This window comes from Orbicella franksi, chromosome 1 (assembly GCF_964199315.1).
Source record: "Orbicella franksi chromosome 1, jaOrbFran1.1, whole genome shotgun sequence".
In the NCBI taxonomy this organism is placed as follows: domain Eukaryota; kingdom Metazoa; phylum Cnidaria; class Anthozoa; order Scleractinia; family Merulinidae; genus Orbicella; species Orbicella franksi.
Window position 1 is genome coordinate 2,618,647 of NC_138145.1, and position 23,295 is coordinate 2,641,941.

The following is a 23,295-nucleotide window of genomic DNA, read 5'->3' on the forward strand; positions in this document are numbered from 1 at the left end:
GCGGCTAACCTTTTAGACAAAGATTTCCCTTCATTCAATGCTGGTTTCCTCCTGGAAAATATCCACTGGTTGATCTCTGCCTAAAACCGTTCGATTAGAGCGCCTAAGACCTTGACAAAGTAGGAGTTAAATTGATGGTGCAAGTGGGAATCGAATGGTGTGTTATGGAGGACTTCGGAGGAATTCTCCGCGTGATGCGTCAGTCAATTCCAGCAGTGCCCATCACCCCCGGGCAACCGTGGGGCATTTGCTGACGTTGTCAGTCCCGGAGGTGGGGCATTCGCAATTTTATCGCGGGCCGGGGATTGGGCATTTGGGTACCCGGGGCGACTCCCGGGCATTTGACACACGTGTTTTCGAAAGTGCCCTCAGGAAAGACGAGGCGTTTGTCGAACACTGGCTTGTCTGTTAGGGACTAGAGAAACTTGTAGATGTTTTTAAAGGTATGTTTTCTCAATTTCAGATATTTCTTCTTTACCAGTGTAAGCATATATATATAAGCGACAAGGTGAACCATATTTTGTGTGAATAAAACCCTTATGCACTTTTGCTTATTTTTATACCGTTGTTATTGTTGTTTGAACTTTTATAACATAGAGTGGCCATTTTTGTGGATGGAAGGGTTCAGCTTTGTTACGTGCTTTGACAATGTCGAACAAAAAATCTAGGTTCAAATCTTTTGGTTATTGATTCCACGAGCTGTTTATAATCAAGTATTGAAATAAAATATTAAAGTTGTGAGATTTCTAAAACAATGATAATTGTTTTATTGTCAACATTGTTAACGGGATTGTCGTTATTTTAGTCGAAATATTCAAAACAAATGGTTTTTATACAACAAAATATTTAATGGCACGCTATGCTCTAGCAAACTGTAATAAAAACAAAATATAAAAAAAAATAAATATAATCAGAATCAACCAACACGTACTGTTGTCCTTGAAGTCTTACCGTTGCATTAAAATACTGAACAGCTGAACGTCCTATTCAATGATTAATAAAAAACTGCAGAGGTGTTGGAAGGCGACGATCGCGGGGACGGGGCATTTGCCCTCTTTCTTCGTCCCCTCCCCGGGGCATTTAGACAGCTTATGTGTCCCCACCCCGGGGAATTTGCCCATTTTTTTCCAAAATATGCTAATACCCAGAGGTTAGCCCGGGGGGTGGGGGGGTGGGCACTTCTGGAATTGACTGACGCATAAGCCAGTATCATGAAACTTTCCCGGCGAGTGAACTATTAGAAGAGGCCTCCGTTATGTTATAACCGTTTGTCCTGGGGAAGTATTGAGATTCCCGGGAGCAAAAATGAAAAAGAGCAAACTCCCTTTCATCATTTACGTGACCACGCACTCAGGTAGACAGGAAAATTTTTTTGACTGCTGTTATGATGGTTACACTGATCCACAAGAAATCTGGGAACGAAATTTATTTTTTCGCGCCAGCGATCATCTTAATCAGAGGATAAACAAATGAGGATTCAAAATGGTCCCTGATAATCGGAAGTTGTTTACAGTTACTAGGGCCCGAGTTGAAAGTAAAATGAGCACTTTTAATTATCATTAATCTTGAAAATGAAGCTACAAACCAGATGTTTTGAACAGGTCGTCTTATGAGCATAATGGCAGGATCTGGTCATGCCGAAAATGACGTTTACTCAGAAAGACCAGCAGCCACGCGTGTAAGTAAACAAATAAGGCGCCAAGCTTTCGGCGGTTTTACGTTATGTTAAGCTTATTTCCTCATGCATTGTTACTGTCCTTTTTGTTTACTCTTAATTTTCCCCTTAACTTGCATAAGGACTTCAGACTACATGTATCCATGAAACTCTCCAATCACAATAAGAGCGTGAAATCAGCTGTCAAGAACGATACAACATAAACATGACGAGTCCGAGGATTGTTAACATTGTTGAAAACCAAGTTTTGGTTTATTACAATGCAAAAAATATTGTTACTTTATTTCGGCTTTATTTCAAAGTCAGAGTCATGCAGTTAGATCAAAACAAGTAGACAGCTGATGTATTAAGGCTAATGGCTAATTCTCTCTATGAAACGAGCCTAGTTGTATTCATCAAAACAAACAATTATGTGACTGTTCATGGGAAAACGTACTTTAACGCTAATCCGTTAAACGGCAAAAAACTAACGGATAATTAACAGATAGTTAACAGCCTTCAAAGCGTTCTAACGCTTTGTGCTAACATCCCAATGGCTAACAAGTTTTGCCTAAGGGTTCATCACAGTGTTCTAATGTTTTGCCCTAACGGTCTAAAGGCTAACTAATTCTGCCTAAAGGCTCATGAAAACGATTGGCAGCCAATAAACGGCTGAGAAAAAATCTAATGGATAGCCGTGAAAGTGTCTAACGCTTGCATCTGATCCGCTTGAGCGTTAGCAACTGGTACCTATGCATGCTGTACAGCCAAATAGTAGTTAAATTGCTACAAAAAAGGTCAATATCCCCATGAAAATTTAATGCTGATTTCATTCATAGCCATGAAATGGAAACACCACTCAAAATGAATGCTAAATTCGTCTAGACATGGGCCCGCTGAATAATTAGTCTGATATTAACAAATTGCTAGCAAGTGAAAAAGCTGAATCGTGACTAGTATGTTTTTATTGGCATGAAAACTTAAATACATTTCCATAACCACTTCATAGCACAATGTGTTGCAAAGCAATGCTTCGTGCTGGACGTGTCAGTTTCACATTTTGTGTAAACAAGTTTTTGATCAAAAGAAAGAGCAAAGCGAAATTGAAGTTGTGACCTGACTTCACAGCAAGGTTCATCACTAGTTTGTAATAACTATAAAGTCTATGACTTTATGACCTTCTCATGCTTACAGTGATGAACAAGCTTAACTAGGAATTTACATGTGTCAAACAGTTTTTCGCTAATGCATTATTGATATTCAGTCGAATTATACTTTATCAGTGAACAGCATACAATACTCGTGGAATCTCAAGTTAGATTAATACTTACAATATACCCAGAATAAAGCTACCCATCTTATTCCCTCTTCAACTACATCGCTTGCTCAGTCTCTGTAATGTGAATGAGACTATATTGCTTGTGCGGCCGCTCCATAACCCGAAGACTTTTAAAAAAGGGCTCGCTTTGTTCGCTTTAATAGCCATTCTCATGCACATTGCAATGTAACTTATGAAGTCGACTTCAGGCCGAGACATAGCTTATGTCTTGCAATACACGGATTCCTTTACTCATAACCTTTGCCGGGCCATTCTAATGGATAGCAAACAGTTACATTACGGTTTAACGGATGCCAATTTGTTCTAACAGCTCTGCAGTGATGGGCTTTTTGTTGTAACAGTATGATGCTAATGACTAATGGATACAGGCTAATGACTAACGCTTACACTCTGCGCTCTAATGTTTTGACTTTCAAAGCTAGTGGTTACATTAACACATCTATCATTTTCGAGAAAAATTTCTAATGGGTAACTAACAGATGATTAATGGTTTCGCCTGTCTGAAGGATAAGCGTTAAAGTATGTTTTCCTGTGAACGGTTACATATCCAGTCCAAGTTGATGAATACAAGTACTAACTAGCTGCAGGCACGTCTCATAGAGGGAAATGGCCATTAGGTGTATGAACAGCATGCTACATTAACCCTAAGCTAAAGCTGTACACGTTCTTTATAGTTTTTGTGAAATTGCAGATCAGTGTAAAACAGTCAAAGTAAATGAATTAATGATCATAATTGTGAACCAGCCAAAGTAATTGAAGCCAAGGTTTAAGTGAATTTTACCTGTCTATGGCAATTGTGGCAGTTGATGTGCTGTAGTTCAGTGCTGAAGGTACATGTATGCACTGTTACAGGAACAGCAACAGAAAAAAATATCAGGCCTTACATGTAAGCTTAATACAGCAACCAATGTTTGTTTTTTTTTGCAAATTTCCATGCATGTGTTGAAGGAAAAGATATTCCACTTTTTGGTATCTATTTAGCTTACACTGTGTGTTCTTGCTTGTGTTATCTAGTGTTCTGATTTTCTAGTTCTCATGTAGTGCTACCATATTGGGAACCTCTTTGTTTACCAGCACAGAGTGTGTGTAGTATCTCAGTTAATTTACAAAAATAATGCACAGGCATACACTTGTATTCTTGTCTCCTGAACCAGCACCTGCACGAACCTTTCTATGTGAACTATTAACTTTGTGAAAAAGAAACATTTGATGGGACAATAATGTTGTGCCTGCTACTTAAATTTAAACTTGTTTGGATTGAAAAAGTTGTTTCAATAAGGGATAGCAATATAACTTCTCCAATTTATACCTTCTTCCACTTGCATCAAGCTCTACAGAAAGATACTGTAGTTTTAAGTTACCCACACTCAAATTAGTACAAAAATTGAAATGTATGTAAGAAAAAACCACAACATATTTACTGAACTTCTCATGTTCAGATTGTATGTTTTTTGTTTTGTTTTTGAGAGAGCCAAATCATTTATTCAGTATGTACATACAAAAAAAAAGAAAAGTATTCAGTGTAGTCACCAACCATTTAAGAAAGTAAATGAACGTCCTTTTTACAGATTTCCCAACTGATCATGTTCATAAAAATAAAAGACAAAACACGCTGTTAAAAGCTATACATTACTAGGTGGAGAGAAACAGAGTTATCTTGGGAAAATGTTCTCTGGTTATTTATAATACTTTCACAACATCCTGTTGCTTCTCATCTGCTGACGTGCTGGTCTTGAGGTCTTGCCTTTTTTCTGACAGAAGTAATTTTATTTTACCTTTGAAAACCTTTACAATTCTTATCTGTTTTGCTGTGTGTTAAGCAGATTCTTTTCTCATTTGTAGGATTGGTTGCATCATGCAAATCAGTCACTCTCTCGACTGAAAGATGTGAAAAAGGCATCCTATTGGCTGGGTGGAGGACCACGTGAGAGAGAAGTCTACTGCCAGTGTAATTACAGGAGTAAAAGCAAAAACAGTTTCTTAAGTTTGGAAGCCGAGCCTCCACAGTTAGCACTTGACAGTCAAGAAACAGCCAGGTACACATGTAGTGTACAAAAATGTGTACAAACTCAAATATGACCTAATGATGCAACTTTGTGTAATTTCATAATGGGAAATGATACAGTAATAACTAAATGTTGATACCTTGCCAATTAGTGGTGAGGAACATTTTCAAAAGCAAATTAAATTTCTGATCAACACCCTTCACTAAATCTGTTTTACTTCTTCATTAAGTATATATATATTTTTAAAGAGGTTAATCTTTGTCGCTATATTTGTCAAAGACTACTACCAGGTAGCTAAAACCTCAATGTCAAGGAATTTTTTTTTTAAAGAAGAACAGTTTCCGGTTTAATTTTTTTGAAAACTGTAATCTTGTACTGAGAATAAGATTGCTTTGATTTTTAAATTTAGAATAATCATGCTCATAATTTCCCTTTTTTATTGTTGAATAATAAAAATGATTGTTTTGAAGGAGATGATGCAGTTGAACAGTAACCACTGCTGTTTGGTTTTCTCCTTCAATAGTATGCCAGATTTATCCATACCTGAAATAGTTAAACAGTTCAATGAACGACAGTCACAAAAGTCCAAGGAAAGGAGAAGACCACATTCCTCTGCAATATATTCAACCAAGAATGCAACTAGGAAACATGACAGTGAGAAACCTTCTGAACACAGCGATAATGCTTTCATTACAGGTAGCAAATAATATTAATGTCTTTCTTTAAAAATTATCGAAAGTGCTTGCTACATGTAAATGCCTAAATTTGCTGCTACAATGTTTACTGAAATACATTGGAAACGTATTTGCCGCGATTTACATCTTCCTGGGAATGACTATTTACTGTACATGTACATAAAGTAGAAAAGCTGTGAACTTAGAAAAAAGCACAGGTACGGTACCCCAGGTTCACAATAGATTACCTGAACAATTTGTTGAAAGTAAACATAAAGGTCTGTATAGGAATGGAATTATACACAAAAACATTTTAATTAAAGATACCTTTACATGTACATGTAGTTTACCTCAATCCCAATGTGTTTTACCTCCTGCTTGTTCTCCTCAGATCAAGTTTATTCTTCTTAGTTAATCCTTCTGTGGATATGTAGTACATGAGAGTTTAATTTGTTTTTTTTTCCTTTTTAGTGAAAGGACAAACAGTGACACCCCAGGCTCGTCCACCTCATGGACCTCCACTAATCACTGATGTGAAAAAAGATGATCCTGTTTATAAAGGTACCACTTTTAAGGAAATACCTGACCCTTAAGCACAGCTTCAAGAACTATATTTTTTTAGGGCATGACACTTAACTGTCACAGTGCCTTAGTCCCTGCAACTCCAAGCCCTAGCCTATGTAAACAATAGGCTCAAGTTGTCAATATGCTCAGATAATTATTTTTCAATGGACACTATCCATTTCAAGAAGCAAACAGTTTTCTGAGAGCATACATTGAGGAAGGATTTTGTTAGAAAGGTTCGAAGTTTAACATATTAAATATTTATTTTACTGTATCATAGTCCCTGTCACTCCAAGTCCTATCATAGTCTATTAATGAAATTTTCAATTTTTATTGTATGAACATGTTATAGCTTTTAATATCATAATTATATGGTAGTTAGTTATGTTAATTTTAGTAGTGGGATATCTGTAAACTAGCCATATGGCTAAGCATATTGCCACTTTAAATAAAGAGTCCTATCCTACCCTAAAACCTTTAGCTTTGAGGAACAGACAATGTTTGTTTTGTTAATTTTTATCGGAGAGATATTTTTAAAGTCATTGTAAAGCACTATAAATAGATACATGCAGTGATAGAAATAGTGCTATATAAATAAATTACTATTATTATTATAATGTCCAAGGACAAAATTAATATCCAAGCATATTTTTGCATCATCCTCCAAATATATTTCCCACAATGCACAACTTTAACAATTGTCACTCCAAGCCCTAGCCAGGGTACCTGTGTTGAGTTATTGAACAAGACACTTTACTGTCACAGTGTGTCTGTCCCTGTCACACCAAGTCCTAGCCAGGGTAACTGTGTTGTGTTATTGAACAAGACACTTTACTGTCACAGTGTGTCAGTCCCTGTCACACCAAGCCCAGGGTAACTGTGTTGTGTTATTGAACAAGACACTTTACTGTCACAGTGTGTCTGTCCCTGTCACTCCAAGCCCAGGGTAACTGTGTTGTGTTATTGAACAAGACACTTTACTGTCACAGTGTGTCAGTTCCTGTCACTCCAAGCCCAGGGTAACTGTGTTGTGTTATTGAACAAGACACTTTACTGTCACAGTGTGTCAGTTCCTGTCACTCCAAGCCCAGGGTAACTGTGTTGTGTTATTGACCAAGACACTTTACTGTCACAGTGTGTCAGTTCCTGTCACTCCAAGCCCAGGGTAACTGTGTTGTGTTATTGAACAAGACACTTTACTGTCACAGTGTGTCTGTCCCTGTCACACCAAGTCCTAGCCAGGGTAACTGTGTTGTGTTATTGAACAAGACACTTTACTGTCACAGTGTGTCAGTTCCTGTCACTGCAAGCCCAGGGTAACTGTGTTGTGTTATTGAACAAGACACTTTACTGTCACAGTGTGTCTGTCCCTGTCACACCAAGTCCTAGCCAGGGTAACTGTGTTGTGTTATTGAACAAGACACTTTACTGTCACAGTGTGTCAGTCCCTGTCACACCAAGTCCTAGTCAGGGTAACTGTGTTGAGTTATTGAACAAGACACTTTACTGTCACAGTGTGTCTGTCCCTGTCACTCCAAACCCAGGGTAACTGTGTTGTGTTATTGAACAAGACACTTTACTGTCACAGTGTGTCTGTCCTTGTCACTCCAAGCCCAGGGTAACTGTGTTGTGTTATTGAACAAGGCACTTTACTGTCACAGTGTGTCAGTTCCTGTCACTCCAAGCCCAGGGTAACTGTGTTGTGTTATTGAACAAGGCACTTTACTGTCACAGTGTGTCAGTTCCTGTCACTCCAAGCCCAGGGTAACTGTGTTGTGTTATTGAACAAGACACTTTACTGTCACAGTGTGTCAGTTCCTGTCACTCCAAGCCCAGGGTAACTGTGTTGTGTTATTGAACAAGACACTTTACTGTCACAGTGTGTCAGTTCCTGTCACTCCAAGCCCAGGGTAACTGTGTTGTGTTATTGAACAAGACACTTTACTGTCACAGTGTGTCTGTCCCTGTCACTCCAAGCCCAGGGTAACTGTGTTGTGTTATTGAACAAGGCACTTTACTGTCACAGTGTGTCAGTTCCTGTCACTCCAAGCCCAGGGTAACTGTGTTGTGTTATTGAACAAGACACTTTACTGTCACAGTGTGTCTGTCCCTGTCACACCAAGTCCTAGCCAGGGTAACTGTGTTTGTTATTGAACAAGGCACTTTACTGTCACAGTGTGTCAGTTCCTGTCACTGCAAGCCCAGGGTAACTGTGTTGAGTTATTGAACAAGACACTTTACTGTCACAGTGTGTCAGTTCCTGTCACTCCAAGCCCAGGGTAGCTGTGTTGTGTTATTGAACAAGACACTTTACTGTCACAGTGTGTCAGTTCCTGTCACTCCAAGCCCAGGGTAACTGTGTTGTGTTATTGAACAAGACACTTAAGTGTCACAGTGTGTCAGTTCCTGTCACTCCAAGCCCAGGGTAACTGTGTTGTGTTATTGAACAAGACACTTAACTGTCACAGTGTGTTAGTCCCTGTCACTCCAAGTCCAGGGTAACTGTGTTGTGTTATTGAACAAGACACTTTACTGTCACAGTGTGTCAGTCCCTGTCACACCAAGTCCTAGCCAGGGTAACTGTGTTGTGTTATTGAACAAGGCACTTTACTGTCACAGTGTGTCTGTCTCTGTCACACCAAGTCCTAGTATTACCCTGGCTAGGACTTGGAGTGACAGGAACTGAGACACTGTGACAGTAAAGTGTCTTGTTCAATAACACAACACAGGTACCCTGGGTAGGACTTGGAGTGACAGAGACAGACACACTGTGACAGTAAAGTGTTTTGTTTAATAACACAACACAGTTACGGTAAAGTTTTCCACTTGAAAGGAAATAGAAGATGTCTGCCCGCCGATTATATTCGAAACAGACTTATAGGTAGGAATCCAAGCTCATTCAGTAAGTGCTTATTTATGGTTTTCCTCGATTCCATGTTATGTTCTTCTAAGTTCTCTGAACGTTATGTTTCCGCCCCTTCTCTCGTATGCTTTTTACTTATGTTTAATGTTTTTTTTTCTGTTTTACGAATTTTAAGGATTAGTTTACCTAGATCCTCAACACGTGGAGCAACATCAAACGTGCAGACTTGAAGGACTTCAGAGATATTCGGCGGCATTTTGTGATAACGAGGATGCTACGAGCGCTACTCCACCTGCGCCTCGAGCCTCACCGGAACCAACTTGTCCGAGGACAAACTCACCAGACTCAAGTGAAGAATATCTCAGTGACGAGAATGATGATAATTATGATATCGTCAATGAATTTTCGCAGACGAGATCGGTGTCTTCGGCAGGTTCTCGTTCCCTAGTTTTCGCAATTCCAACGGCGAGTAATGAAGGTACAGGTAGCGAAGACGAGGACACTCAAAGTGACTTTAAACCTGGTAGACTTTCCACTGATTATGTTGCAAAGAGTGAAGTTCTCCTGGACGAGTTAAGCGAAAAAAATCAAACGGAAGCTGCTGAAATATCAGGAATGCTACTTGATATGGAAAGCGCTAAGGCAAAAGTCAGTGGACTTCGTATTAGTCCACGAGACTTGGAGCTAGACTATGGCTCGGGTGAGGATAAATGTGCCTCGAGCGGCGTCGTCACACCGACGGTACACTTGGCTAGCATGCAAATAGATTGCCCTCCTGTTGATGAAACAAGACCAGAAAGTGGTTTGTATGAAACTGTCTGGGTTGAAGAGCCTGCAGATCCTTACATTTCAAGCACTCTTCCTTTAAGAAATAGCCGAGTTTGCTCGGCGAGATATATGAGCAAGCATACAAACGATTCAGGACGTATCAGGAAACACCAAAGCGAGAGTTCTCTTGTGCTGCAAGGAAAAACCGTGGAATTTTTCAACTCTGAAGATTTAGCGGCGAGGATCTGCATGAGAGACACCAGAAGAACTTTGAAACCCAATGATGTCAGTGATGAAGAGCATGGCAAGCTTGAAAAGCCAAACGTGCATGAACAGAAAGTAACCAGTACTTGTCTTGACCAGGTGAGCTGTAAAAGGGGAACAAAATGCTTCTGTCTGGATGTTACAGTATGTGTAAAGACCTGATGCTTATTGTTTATTTGTCGTATTTCGTGTCTGTATGATACAGTGTGTTCAAAGACCTTATGTTTATTTGTATTTTTATGTCTGTATGATACAGTATGTTTAAAGACCTTATGTTTATTTGTTGTATTTTGTGTCTGTATGATACAGTATGTTTAAAAACGTGATGCTTATTTGCGTAAGTGTTTATGTTATACATCAGTCAACTCCAGTTCCGATTCCAATTCTAGTTCCGTCCTTTATCACCTCTATCTATGTTTTTTTTTCAGGTTGCAACAAAACCACCACTTCCAAAATGGATTACTGCAAAGAGCGGCAAAAAATCTACCTCGAGGCAGAAACATTCTGTTGACAAAATAAATGTTCAGAACCAGCCATCAAAGTCATCTTTGCGAAAATCAAACTCTGAAGGAAATATTGATTTGCGTGGTCTGGACACCCACTTGTCAGCTACCAGTAATCTTTCAAAGAAATCAGTGACGTTTAGTCAAGATGTTTTGAATCAAGATGATCAAGTTGATAGCAGTTCACTTGCTTCGTTTGAACTTACCACTCCTGACAGCTTAGACGGCGAACATACTTCTGAACAGACCCTGAAAAGTTGTCTTTGGTCTCCTCCTTCAGGAGTTGTTATACAAAATGGCTTAGAAATGAAGGAAATTGAGTTGGAACGCCGAGAAATGCCCGAAACAACAGCCTTTGATAAAGCGTCAAAAGTCAGCCATACACAAAGAACAAATCAAAGCACACGAGCCAAAGTTTTGGCAAAAATGAAAGAAATTCCAGGTGATGAAGACCCTTGCCCGTGCAGGACAGTTACCAGACCTACTGCAGCTCTGTTAACAGTGTCGAGAAGCGGAAAGTCTGGACCCACAGAGACATCCTCGAGAAACGAAAAGCTCCTGGTAGGAATCGCCGCTCTTCTTATTGATATTTTCAGCGAATATTTGTATTTTATTTGACCTTCAACTGTAGTTTTGAGTTTTATTTTTTGTTTTAGAAAAATCGATCCACTCGACCTAGTTCTGCAGTGATTTATCGGCCACCCTGCAGCGAGTTAACAGAACCAAAGTCACCGAGAAGAAAACCGCGTGCTATGTCTGCGACAGTGCAGGTTTGTTGACACAAAACAACCTTCTTAGGCTTTAGTGGAAAAAGAGAAAAAAGAAGGTTTAAGCGATACAGAGCAGCAGTGATTTCACGATAAATGTGCAGAGACATACATTATGTGTAGGCTTACGCTGCTGCAGTTACAAGCTTTGCTTCTCGAACATTAGTCAAGTTTCTTTAAGTAGCGATAGGCAATATCCTAAATGATTTAAGAAGCTAACAATGATTACCAATTATCTCTGGACAGCGAAAAAGGACTGGATCTGAGAGAGGACAAACCCGGTCCAGACCTTCATCAGCTCACGTCGGCAAGTCGAGGTGAAAATGATATTATGCTTTTATGCAAGGTGTTGATGTTAATGTTCTGTTGCCACACTTCCCTTTAATTTATTCCTTTTAGGCTGCATCTTTTCAGTTTGAAAACAATTAAATAATATTTAATTTTCAGGGATGTCTTTTCAGTCGTCAGCTTGACTAAAAGCTTTTGTAAGCATCATTCCTTTGGGATTCTGCTGAGCAGACAAATTGTTTAGTTTGATTGAATAATTTTCTTTGCAGTCGTTGTTAATGCTACTAACGGCAAGGTACTTGAGTGTGTACTGTCAATGAATTCTTTGTGTCCAACGTCTAATTCCTGCAGCTCTAAAGATGCTCGCAGGAGCCGTGCTGCTGCCAAAGTTCTGAAAGAAGGATATTTATTCAAGGAAAGACCTCCACCGCAACTTCCACCAGGTGTGTCATTAGCGCTTAGAAACTAATTTCATTTTGCTTCAAAGCAGTGTTTTTAGTTTAGAATGTTCTTTTGTTTTGTTAAAGGTTCAAGAGAACGTCAAGTAAAGAGAGAAGAGAAAAGTAGACTGAAGGAAGAAAACAACAACAGCCTCACCCGGCGTAACTGGAATAAGGTGTGTTTTGCAACCAAGTGAAAACTGCGCTTCCATTGGTATGAATCAAAGGTTTATTGTTTTGTTGCTTCTATGGTCAGGTCAAATATCACTTTGAAGTTGATCGTGTTAAATCTGTTGTCGTCGCTTTGTCATTGGCTGTGCTTCCGTGGTTGACACAAATTTGAGTTAACCTGACATTAAATATACTTCATCAACTGTAGTTGGCGGTGTCGGAAATTTTACTCTTTCTAGTTCTCAACCTTGTACTTTCTGAATAAGTGTCGTGTTCTTTTAGATTTAAATCTTTAAAATATCCCTATAAAAGCGCTTTTAATTCATGATTGACGCTGTTGTAAAACCTCGCCCAACAGTTGCGTAGATTTCGTTTTTTAGCAATCATAAAAACAATCACAATAAAAGAGATGTGCAGACGTTTCCTCGTTAGGATGAATTTCTGTGGCGCTACATGGTTTATTTCTGCCCTGAACTCGGTTTATTTTGTGTCTTCGTTCTGTTAACTTGTTTTATTTTTGTTTGTGTTTATGATTTGTTTGAATCTCTGCTAAAATGTCAGGAAGAAGATGAAGTTGTCGCCTCAGAAGAATGCAATGAAGTCTTTGCGCGCCTGCAGGAGAAGGGAATTGATGTTTCCATGGATACAATCAAGAGGTGAACTTGATTTTAATAGCTTTCGATTGTAATAGGCCCTTTGCACGATCCGGTCACATGGTGCAAAATCACACATGCTGGTGAGCAAGTTGCGCAGTGGGACTTCCAAAACAAAGGCAGGTCCAGCTGGACTGGTACGAGTTGCATTGTTTTGGAAGTCCCACTGTGCAACTTGCTCACCAGCATGTGTGATTTTGTACCATGTGACCGGATCGTGTAAAGGGCCTATTATCATTGCGGCACGATTAAGTATCATTTACTTTTTATCATTTTTGTGAACAATGTTGGTATCTTAACATGGCTGTCTCACAATATAAACTAGTCGTTACATTAATCACTTCTGAAGTACTTCAATATGTGCACATCCAGAAGTTTATAATTCTAAATTTCTGCATTTCCGGTTGTGGATATTGTGCCGCTATCAGATTCACGAGTATGCTAGTTATCGATCGCTTCTGCTGCGATGACTGCCAAAGAATTACCAATAGTGTTTTTAAAACAGTTTCCGCAGCACGCACCTTTTGATGGGTGGCATCAGAAGTTGTTGGGATTCGCGAAGAAAGACTGTAGGATTAGCAAACGGAAAAGTTTCTTTTTCGTTTTTGTGCTTTAGTGAGTTTACCTTCACTCGCGGAGTGTTCGTGATATTAATTTCAGTTGCCTTCGATGAGGATTTTTTCAGATTTATGTTGAGATTTGAATGAGTTCATTTAGCGTGTCTAAACCTGAATATCGGTGGTAATGATTTACTCTTGATTTGTCTTACGTAGAGAGTTTGTGATGGGGTTAGATTTAAGTGGTTTTTTATGTGTGTATGGTTAACAAATGGCTACTTTCAGCGATTGTTTCTGTTTGAACTTACTTGTCGATTTTGGAGCGAGTGACTCTTTTAAGTTGTGCAACGGACAATCGATAATCCATCAAATATTTTCGCTCGCGCGCGATTGGTCTAAACACGTCACGTGACCAAATATTCCCAGCTAAAACTGGGGAATATCCCAGAATATTACCCAATTTTCAAAACTGCGCGTGTTGCAAAAGAGATTTGAAGGGTAATGAACACAATAGCCTCCATTTGGTGCGAAAATATGCTAGGATATTTGTCCTTGGACATAATCTGTTCCTGGAAGCTCACAGTTTTCTTCCAGCTACGCTCTCGGAAAACTGTTCGCTTCTCGGAACAGATAATGTCCGCGGACAAATATCCTAGCATATTTTAGCGCCAAATAGAGGCTATTGTTTATTTCACTTGTTTAGGTCTTTGTTATTGTGTGTGTTATCATTATAGTCGTGTGCTTCGACTAAGGGGATATTTCTCAGTTGCCAGTAGTGATCTCTCTGATAATCGCATTTTCAGTTTACTCTTAATTATGTTGTGTAACGGATCTAAAAAGTATCGACAATGATTTAAATCAAAGGAGACCTATGGCCAAACTCGTGGATTAAGTAATCTAGAGATGAAACATATTGGTGAACTTCCAATTACTGGTGTATTATTAAATGCTGTTAAAACAAGCCGGGTTTGTACCATGCAACGTCGCACTTAATTCGCAAAGTGTAGGTGTTTTTCGTTGGCTTTTTTTGCACACATATTACAAAGACATACGTCCAGAATAGCTAGGGTGGCAAAATTGCAGCAGAACATGGAGTGGTAAAGGCTAAGGGTTCTTGGGTCACAGAGGACACTCCTGCCCAACAAATCATAGAGTACTCTCCCCCCTCCCCCTCCCCCTCCCCCTCCCCCTCCCCCTCCCCTTCCCTCTCCCTCACACCCAGATCTTGATGTTGATCTGCCTGCTGGAAAAATTTGCATGTATCCAAGTCGTAGGAACTCACCAAACGTTTTTCTCATGAGACAGCACTTCTTTTCCAATGTGGAACCGCTTGTCTCTATATATATTGCACGTAAAGTACATCAAAATAAGTAGACTCTTTTGCAAGCATTTTCAGTGTTGATCCGAAAAATCTGTCGACCATAAATATGTGTTCCAACAATAATAATAACGGCTTTATTGAAGTGTCTATGTATTTAGTATTAACTACTAACTGGGGACAAGCTCACAGGGGGTTTCTTTCCCTTTGTTATCTTTTCAATCAGGCAGCTAAAGTGTAAACAAAAGACAGGGTACAAATCATTGAAGCTTATCAAAATCAAGTATCTGGGAATTTCTTTCCAAGTTTATGTGCATTTCACATCCCACTTAGAGTTCAGATCAATGTACTAAAATAATCAAGACAACTATAGAGAACACAACTTTAATCTAAACTTAACTCGATGCCGGTTGAACATGGAAAATTCAACATGAAAAACTTAAGTGTTTAAACTGCAAAGCTGTGAACGAAGGTCCTGCTTGATTGAACGTTGGACCTCACAGGAGATCTAATCAGCCAAACTTGAAAAGTAAAACGATAATACTTCACTACGGGAAAGCTGACACAACGTCGTAGAGTTAAAACAATATTTCGGCTGGCCTCAGGTTTAGATGTTACTAAATTATAAAAATGAAATTACAATGTTATACAATGGTGCTGATGTTTGTCCTGTTTTCAATAGCTGTTTCGTTCATTAAAAGTTGTTCGTTTCGCTCATATAAAATCATTAAGGTCGAGGAATAAGACACTTTCTCATCGAAGCTTACCACATCAACATGAGATTCAGTCATTCTCAGGTCACTTTCTAGCAAACAAATGCACATCTTCTGGTCATTTTGAACGCCTGGACGACTCAAATGCTCAGGAAATTCAGCCTTCAAGTTGGCGATAGTACTAATTCGAACATTCGAAGTCAACTCCACTTCAATTTAGCGAAACACCTAATATTAATGGTCGTGTAAAAGCTGCAAAATCATCAATATTCGGGCTGGTACGATGCACGCATTGAGTAGTAGGCTCGCACTGACTGCACGGTTACTATTCCAATATGGCGGCGGGCTCGGTTACTTTTCCGATATGGCGTCGGGCTCGGTTACTATTCCAACATGGCGTCGGACTCGGGCGCTCTCGTTCGGGCCGACTAATTACGAACAGTGTCTACACCTGAGTGAGTGAGTGAGTGAAACATTTGCATATCGGAGTCCCCGCAACAAACACGTTTCTACGCTTCGCGTAGCCACGAGTTTAAAAATTGATATGGGTGATTTGCCTTTATTTCGCAGAGCCTATATAGGACCTGCACTACTTACTTTTAGTCATAATTTTTCAAGTCGATAACTTTTAATACACTGGCTTCCATGTTTCGCTGAAACTAACGAAATGTGTTCGTTGGCAAGGTTACACACCATTATCCCCGCGCAATTTCTTTTCTTACAATAAACCACTTGCGAATCTGTTAGCGCACACTGTAAACTTCTGGTACAACTTACTTACATTTGGCATTGTAAACCGCAGAGGTTTAATGGCGCCGGCAAGAAGAGCTACTGATTATGAAGTACCTGCTATTGGTTCAAGCTCTCGGTGAGTACTTTGTGTACTTTGTACTGAACTATCACCTTTGGATAAGTGAAATATGTAAAGTACAGTGTACTCAGTTTGGTTTTCTCGTTTCCGTTTCTTGTTCTTGCGTTATCACTTTTTCTTTTCCTACCCTCAAACAAGCTACAAATTTGAAGGTGAACTTATTGAGTTGCTTGTTTGTGGGATCGTACCAGATATGTATCAGATATGAAGTTTTGAATTATACCGATATAATTTCTCTCACGATGTGAATGCAAATAACCTTCTTCTATTATGAGGTAGCACTTCTTGCCATCTGGCAAGAAACATTTTGTTTGTTTTAAGTGCATGTTCGGTCATTTCTTTTACAGGCTTCTTAGCCGACCAGAAAACTGGTTAACAGAAGAACACGCCCGAGTGCAGATCTGGGAAAATGTGCTGAGTAAGTGTGAGACTGACAATGCAAGCTGTGTGAGTGTAGTAAAGGTCAGGTTGCATTTGAGCACACCGATGGATTTGATTGATTAATGCTTTTCAATTCATTTTGTGGCCGTGATAAGGATTTCACAATAGCTCCAAAGATAAGTAACCCGGCTAGACTAAGCCAATCAAGACTGTCTGTGTTATAAATCTTCTGTGAATAGTGTCTAACAGTGAAGTCGTGATTAAAACTGCAATTATTACAAACAAATCAAAGGTCATCCTATGAAGCGTGTTCTAGTTGCGCAACATTCAATCTGTATTCCCTAAATAACTATTTGTCTGCATGGAAACTTTTGTCTTTCAACTTTGTAGCCATTTCTGTGTATTCTCTTTCTTTGTCAGAACGTTCCAAGTGACTTGCATGAAGTGCGAAATGAAGAAGAATTTGCAGACTTATGATATTCCACTTACCAGTTATGCAAGGCAAACAAGTTGGGAAATACAATATAGTGTGATGTTAAAGAAGAGATTTATAAACAAGCCCTGTAAGCATAGTTTTAGAAGTATTCTGCACGTTTGAACAAACTGATCGGTTGAAATCTTGTGGATTTAACTTTATTACTTATTCATGCCAGTAAAAAAATGCCCGAGGGAAACTCAGGGTACTAGTTAATACTCATCAATTGCAGACACAAAAACTCGCATTGAAACTTGTGGATACTTCAATTAATTAAAGGAAACTGTGGTATGCTATCAGAACATCAGCTTTTATGTGCACTCAATGTTGGCGAGTTGGGTTGACTTAAACACACCTGCAGCAAATGAATGTAAACAAATGGAAATTACTTCATGGAAACCCAAGTAATTTGTCTAGCTGGCGGAGCATGCACAATCTTCATATACAAACGATGTTTTCAGCCTCATTCACGCGACAGCTTATTTTGGGTCGGGCAGGGCGTAGGAGTGCCGTGCAATCAAATATAGGCCCGATGTTTGGCGTGTTAACACTTTGCTGCAACTCTTTTAGCGGGATCTACATCTTGGCAGGCGGTCTTGGTCTAGTCTAAACACATTCCCCGGTGCAGACACTCTCATCAAAATGCACAAATTGTGTTGGCCATATAAGGCCATGAGACTAACTCCAAAGACTATGGAAAAGTTTGCAGCGATGAATTATGTGAAATTCGACTAGAGTCATCCAGGTACAAGACGCTACGAAGAACAATCAGACTCTCCACAATGACCATGACTGTCCAGTCAGTGGAAAGCGATGAAGTCTTGCTAGCCTCATTCGTGTTATGGCCGCACATTTTCAGCAAAGCAGCAAAAAATATATATAGAATTCTGTGATTAAATAAGTTAACAGGCCTTGGGTACCGTCAAAGTGTGCAAGACCCTGAATAATTGTCGTGTACATATACGAAACAAACTGATACATCATATTTACCTTTTGTATAGCATGCTCGGTACAGCTGTTGATTATGCAGAAGATAATGAAACTGAAACATTAATATATTAAAATAGTTATGTAAAAGCGTTTTCAGCACACTTTGTAAAATATACCTTGTTGAGAGTCCGGTATCATGGCTGAAAATGTAACGAAACGTCATTGAATTTCCAGTTTTGTGCTCAGAAACCAAATAAAGCATTAACATGTTTCTTTGAAGCCGTATGATTCGTTACTTATGAGAGTAATAACGTCGGCTTTTCACTTGTAAATGCGAAGCCGCTGGAAAAAAATATTAATTTGAAGTGTTTCCCTCTGTGTGGGTATGCAAAGCACGCATGGGTTTTAGTGCTAAAGGATAAGCTTTTTGCTTACGAATTCCTTCTGCAGAGAAGTTTACCCTAGTATGAAATGAAACTATTTAGAACGCGGAATGGATTTGACACTGGCGAATTAGAGCAACTTATTGAGCACCTTGAATTCAACCCCCACCTGTACATTATTTTGGTATAAACTAAGACAAGTATTTCAGTGTTTGCATACTGACAACACGTGAGCTTTCTTGATTTTCCTGTTAGATTTAATAATTTGTAGGAAAATACCCAATTAAGATGCCAATTTGAAAGGTACAGCGACTCTGGTGCAGAGCCAGGTCTTTTACTGAGATCACTCCACATACCGATTGTTTGCAGTAACCACGGAGATACAGAGACTCGTGGTGCTGGACCAGGCCATTTACTGAGATCACTACCTGACACAGATTGAGCGCAGTAACCACTGAGATACAGAGACTCATGGTACAGAGCTAGGCCATTTACTGAGATCACTCCCACATACCGACTAAGCGCAGTAACCACTGAGATACAGAGACTCGTGGTGCAGAGCCAGGCCATGTACTGCGATCATTCCCACATACCGATTGAGCTCAGTAACCCCTGAGTTACAGAGACTCATGGTGCAGAGCCAGGCCATTTATTGGGTTCATATATCACACGCGTCTTGCGGCGTCATGCTAGAATCAGCAATGTCGAAAGGGTCCTGTATCGAAATGAATAACGAAAGATGGAAAATCTGTAAATGTGAAATATGGAATGCTGAAAGTGTTGCGCGCTGCTTTAGCTTGTTTCATTAAAATGTTTTAGGTTATAAAAGATGTGGTTATTGTTCATCGCCGTTCGTGCGCTAATCTATAATTGGTGAGTTTTGGTGCGCTGCTATTGGTAAATTTCGACCCTAATTATTATTTTGATGGGACTGCACTAATAGCAGCGCACGAAAACGCAGCAAAGTAACTTCGAACGAACGAGCTACCGTATAGCGACGCGTAATCAAATGTGATCAATGTCCTAATCGATGCGAACAGATAACGTTCAAATTCGGAACAGTGGTCGCATTTTTCATTTGTTTTCTTCAGCCAGAAGGGTGTTTTAATCGCGTGTTTAGTGGACATCAGTGTGAGAAGATAGCACTTTTTCAATTTCTTTTATTTTAATAGCAAAATAGAGAACAAAAGATAGAAAAGCGACGCTAATTGCCTCCTGTTATTATGCTGCTGGGGATTCATTGGTCATTATTTTCGCTGTGCATTGTGTTGAACTGAATCACTCAATTGGGCCTTTTCGTTTTGTTAAAGAGGGCGGCTGTTAATGCTTTAGATACTAAATCGTACCAGCGAATAATAAATTGAATGCTGCGACAGGGACAGAGCACTTTCTTTGTTTAACTAATCCTATTCTGCTTCAAAGCAGCGTGACCCAACAGCCATCTTGACTCGTATTTACGAACTTTTAAAAGTTTTGTCTTTAGGTCGTAACAAGCATAAGTGGTTGGACTAATTACAATCAGTTGAGTGATGTGAAGTGACCATTGGAGTCAACACTAACTTTTACACTGGGCAGACAAGATTTCCTATAATTTAAGTGCTTTTTTGCAAAATAATTTTGGTAATGAGATGACTGATTGCTTTTTCACTGAAGTCAAAACATTGTCCTAATAAATGTAAATTAGCGAGGTTTATGTTACTAGAAGTGCCAGATTGCTGTGACAGATCGAAGGGTGATGTCAGATTAACGTCTAAGACAGGATAATTCCAGTATGTAGTGACGTTGTCAGAATATGATATCAAGTTTATTTTTTTATCCCAGTTATTGTGATCAGCTTTCAAAGCAAGATATCTTTCAAGGCTGGTTTCGACAAGTTTTCTGTTTTCAGTTCCTTCTACTCCCTGTAACTAAAACATGATTTTCGATTGACTTAACGCAATTTGTTAATTCAAAGTTATCGACCAAAGACAGGTTGTGTGTTTTAAAAGAACCCTCAAATTGATGGGGCTCACGAGTAGGTACTTGAAATTCTTTGCATGGCTGACAACAGACGAGACAAAAATGGAAAAAAAATCGAAACAAAGAATTGAAAAGGTTGAACATATTCCGCCTTAAACGAATGGAATAATAACAATACTTTTGCCATGGACGAAAAAATCAGAAAACCAACGTTCGTGCAAATCAAGATTGTCTTTCCGGCGTTATTCTGCGTTATTTTGGGGTTAAATTTAGCTTTGTGTTATTTACTTTGTATGCGTGACATGTTGGTATTTTTGTGAACCGAAGCAATGTTAAACTGTCTGGTTTAACAGGCAAATAACGTCCGTAATTAAAGTATTTATTGCGCAGGCGGCGTAAAGTTGTCTTGACACAGATGTGGCAGCTGGATTTTTTCTATGCAAAGCGAAACCAGTGGCGTAGTACCGTGCATATCATTAACTTTAACTTATGTAAATTTTAAATTCATCGCGTGAAAACCACAAGCATAACAAGCGAACGGCGAATTCAGCTGGCAAGTTCGATCGAACGGTGGTAAGCTGAGAATTGTTTCCCTTCTGAAATCCGAACCAACTCAGGCTGTGAAGAATCACCAGGATCATGTGTTGCTATTTTATTTCTGTGTTTGACGCAGCTTCAATGCTTTAAAAACACTGAGTTGAGGGACGGAGTAAAAAGATGGCTCAGTTCGGTTGTAAGCTGCCGCTGTTTGTAACGATTGTTATCGTCGCTGCTGGCGGATCAAGTGCCTGTCCAAAGTCATGTAACTGTACCGAGAAGATGGAAAACGACAAGCCGGGAATCATCGTTGACTGCAAGGACAAAGGACTGTCAACCATCCCCAGCGAGCTCCCACAAAACACGACAACCCTGTAAGTTTGTATTTATGTTTGTGGTGTTATTGCTTGAATGTCAGTCGAGTTCTTTGTTCAAAAAGACTTCAACACGTGTACTATAAATAATGTTTCTGTGTTCGTCGTTTAATTCAGTTAATTGGATTCATTTTTACGCGATACATCACATCTCGACGAGCAAATTTACGCTGTGATTTTGTGCGATTTGATAGTTTTTACTTGCGTCATTAGAATATAAAATACTTCGGTCAAATGATAATTATTTCGCACAGTTATAGATATTGCTTTGGATACAATCAATCCTGTATTTTATAACAAGCGATATTAACACTTTCAACGATTAACTAAGCAGTGATTCAAGTAGGAACTTGAGCTAACAGACGGGTTGGTTGAAAATTGCTCTGGGGTCAAAGCTCTGCAATGTTCAGTATTTTCAATTTATTTTGTAGTCGATAGCCCATGGTGTACAATTCAGAGAATTGGCTTTGACATGACTCATTCATGTTGGTCTGGACATATTCACGTGATTCACAGCCATATTAAATAGAGATATATATCTTTTAATGACTTTGTGTCTCTTGCATGGCCGCCGATTTGTTCACGCTTGCGTGAAACGTAATTACCGTTCAGTTTCTAGAAAGAGGCTAAAAGACACGCATATTGACACGGCCGCCAGCTAACACACATGGCCAATCTAGGGTTGCCGAGATTTTTACTTTGTGGAATGATTAACACTTTTACACTCGCAACCAGCCGTTAACTTTTGTAAAACTGAGTAGCTATTAGTGGTGTGCAAGTTCAAGGCGGAGCGGAAACGATGAATAAACCTTTACAACAAATGTAATTAGATTGGTTTGGGGAATGGAAATACAAACACGTTATGCCAACAAAACCGATGTTTATTGCAAAACGAGCTCACACTAAAAATTAACCAACAAAGTTACGTAGCTTTTCGAGTTTGTGGCTGCCATCACTTTTCTCAAGAAACGATGATTTTGGTAGTAACTTTACCTTGATTATTTGAATATGACTATTCCAAACAAACCAGGCATAAAAAAACTACTTCAGTGCTAATTTTAATAGCGCACTAAATCATCTACAATGTCAAGTTATATTCCACTCTTTGTTTGTTGAATTCAGGATAAGTTAGCGTCAGTGTTGTTACAGATCACTCACTGCCTGTTCCATTTAATTACGCCAAATCACGCACATTCCCTAATCCAAACAATGAGCCAAGTAGATGTCACAGATGTGTGCAGATGCACAAATTCTGCTCTGCTGACTGATTAAAATGTCTCTGGTCAGTAATGGGTAACTTCCAGCTGAACTTAAAAATTATTGTCACTGGGTGAGTCAGTAAGCTCAAATAGACAGCTTCTTTTCAGGCAGTTTCCACGAAATCACAAATCACGTCCCTGGGAAACAGGCTGATCACGCATTGAACTAACTTAGGAGGGGGCGGGGGGGGGAGACTTGGGTGTAAAGTAGGCGGATACCCTACGGGAGACGGGGAAGGAGGTTGTTAGAAAAGAGATAAATTTTGGACCACTAAGTAATATTTTCAATTGGAAGAGCATTCAAATTCAGTGGTGACCACTCGGGAAAGGGCGGGAACCTGGAGTAAAAGGTACAGGAACGGATAGTTAGATCCCTGCCCTCCCCCCCCCCCCCTCCTCCCCCGCCCATCCATAGTAACTTGAAAGGTGGATTTTGGCTTTTTTCATAACCCAGTCGACGCGTTTTTAATTTTGGCTAACTCGCGTTTCACGCTGAAACTCTCTGATAAACTGAAGTGCAAAGGAAAGCATTCGTGCTGGTTCTACTCAGTTCTATTAATTAGCATTTTGAAGTGTTCCAAGAA

General features: G+C 39.4%; 2 protein-coding genes across 5 annotated transcripts in view; both read left to right on the plus strand.

Annotated features, from left to right (window-relative positions):
* The first annotated feature begins 1,179 nt into the window (after positions 1–1,179).
* On the plus strand, positions 1,180–18,475 carry LOC145485105 (uncharacterized). 2 transcript variants are annotated; one of them, XM_081463780.1, is made up of 14 exons: positions 1,180–1,678; positions 4,836–5,029; positions 5,523–5,695; positions 6,145–6,234; positions 9,276–10,231; positions 10,561–11,196; positions 11,292–11,405; positions 11,649–11,719; positions 12,042–12,133; positions 12,218–12,306; positions 12,863–12,957; positions 16,345–16,410; positions 16,761–16,831; positions 17,215–18,475. In XM_081463780.1, exons 1-14 carry the CDS (start codon positions 1,610–1,612, stop codon positions 17,226–17,228), a joined length of 2,730 nt encoding a protein of 909 aa, XP_081319906.1. In that variant the 5' UTR covers positions 1,180–1,609; the 3' UTR covers positions 17,229–18,475. The 2 variants fall into 2 exon arrangements, with proteins under 2 accessions (XP_081319906.1, XP_081319896.1); XM_081463770.1 differs by lacking the exon at positions 17,215–18,475 and having other exon boundaries at positions 16,761–17,208.
* Positions 18,476–18,558: 83 nt separating this feature from the next.
* Positions 18,559–23,295, plus strand: part of LOC145485094 (uncharacterized) — a 33,140-nt gene continuing 28,403 nt past the window's right edge. For 2 of the 3 annotated variants that reach the window (XM_081463745.1, XM_081463755.1), the window contains exon 1: positions 18,559–21,452. In XM_081463745.1, the coding sequence (XP_081319871.1) occupies positions 21,259–21,452 (194 nt within the window). In that variant the 5' untranslated portion in view covers positions 18,559–21,258. The remainder of the gene's footprint in view (positions 21,453–23,295) is intronic. The other variant, XM_081463738.1, reaches the window with a different exon arrangement.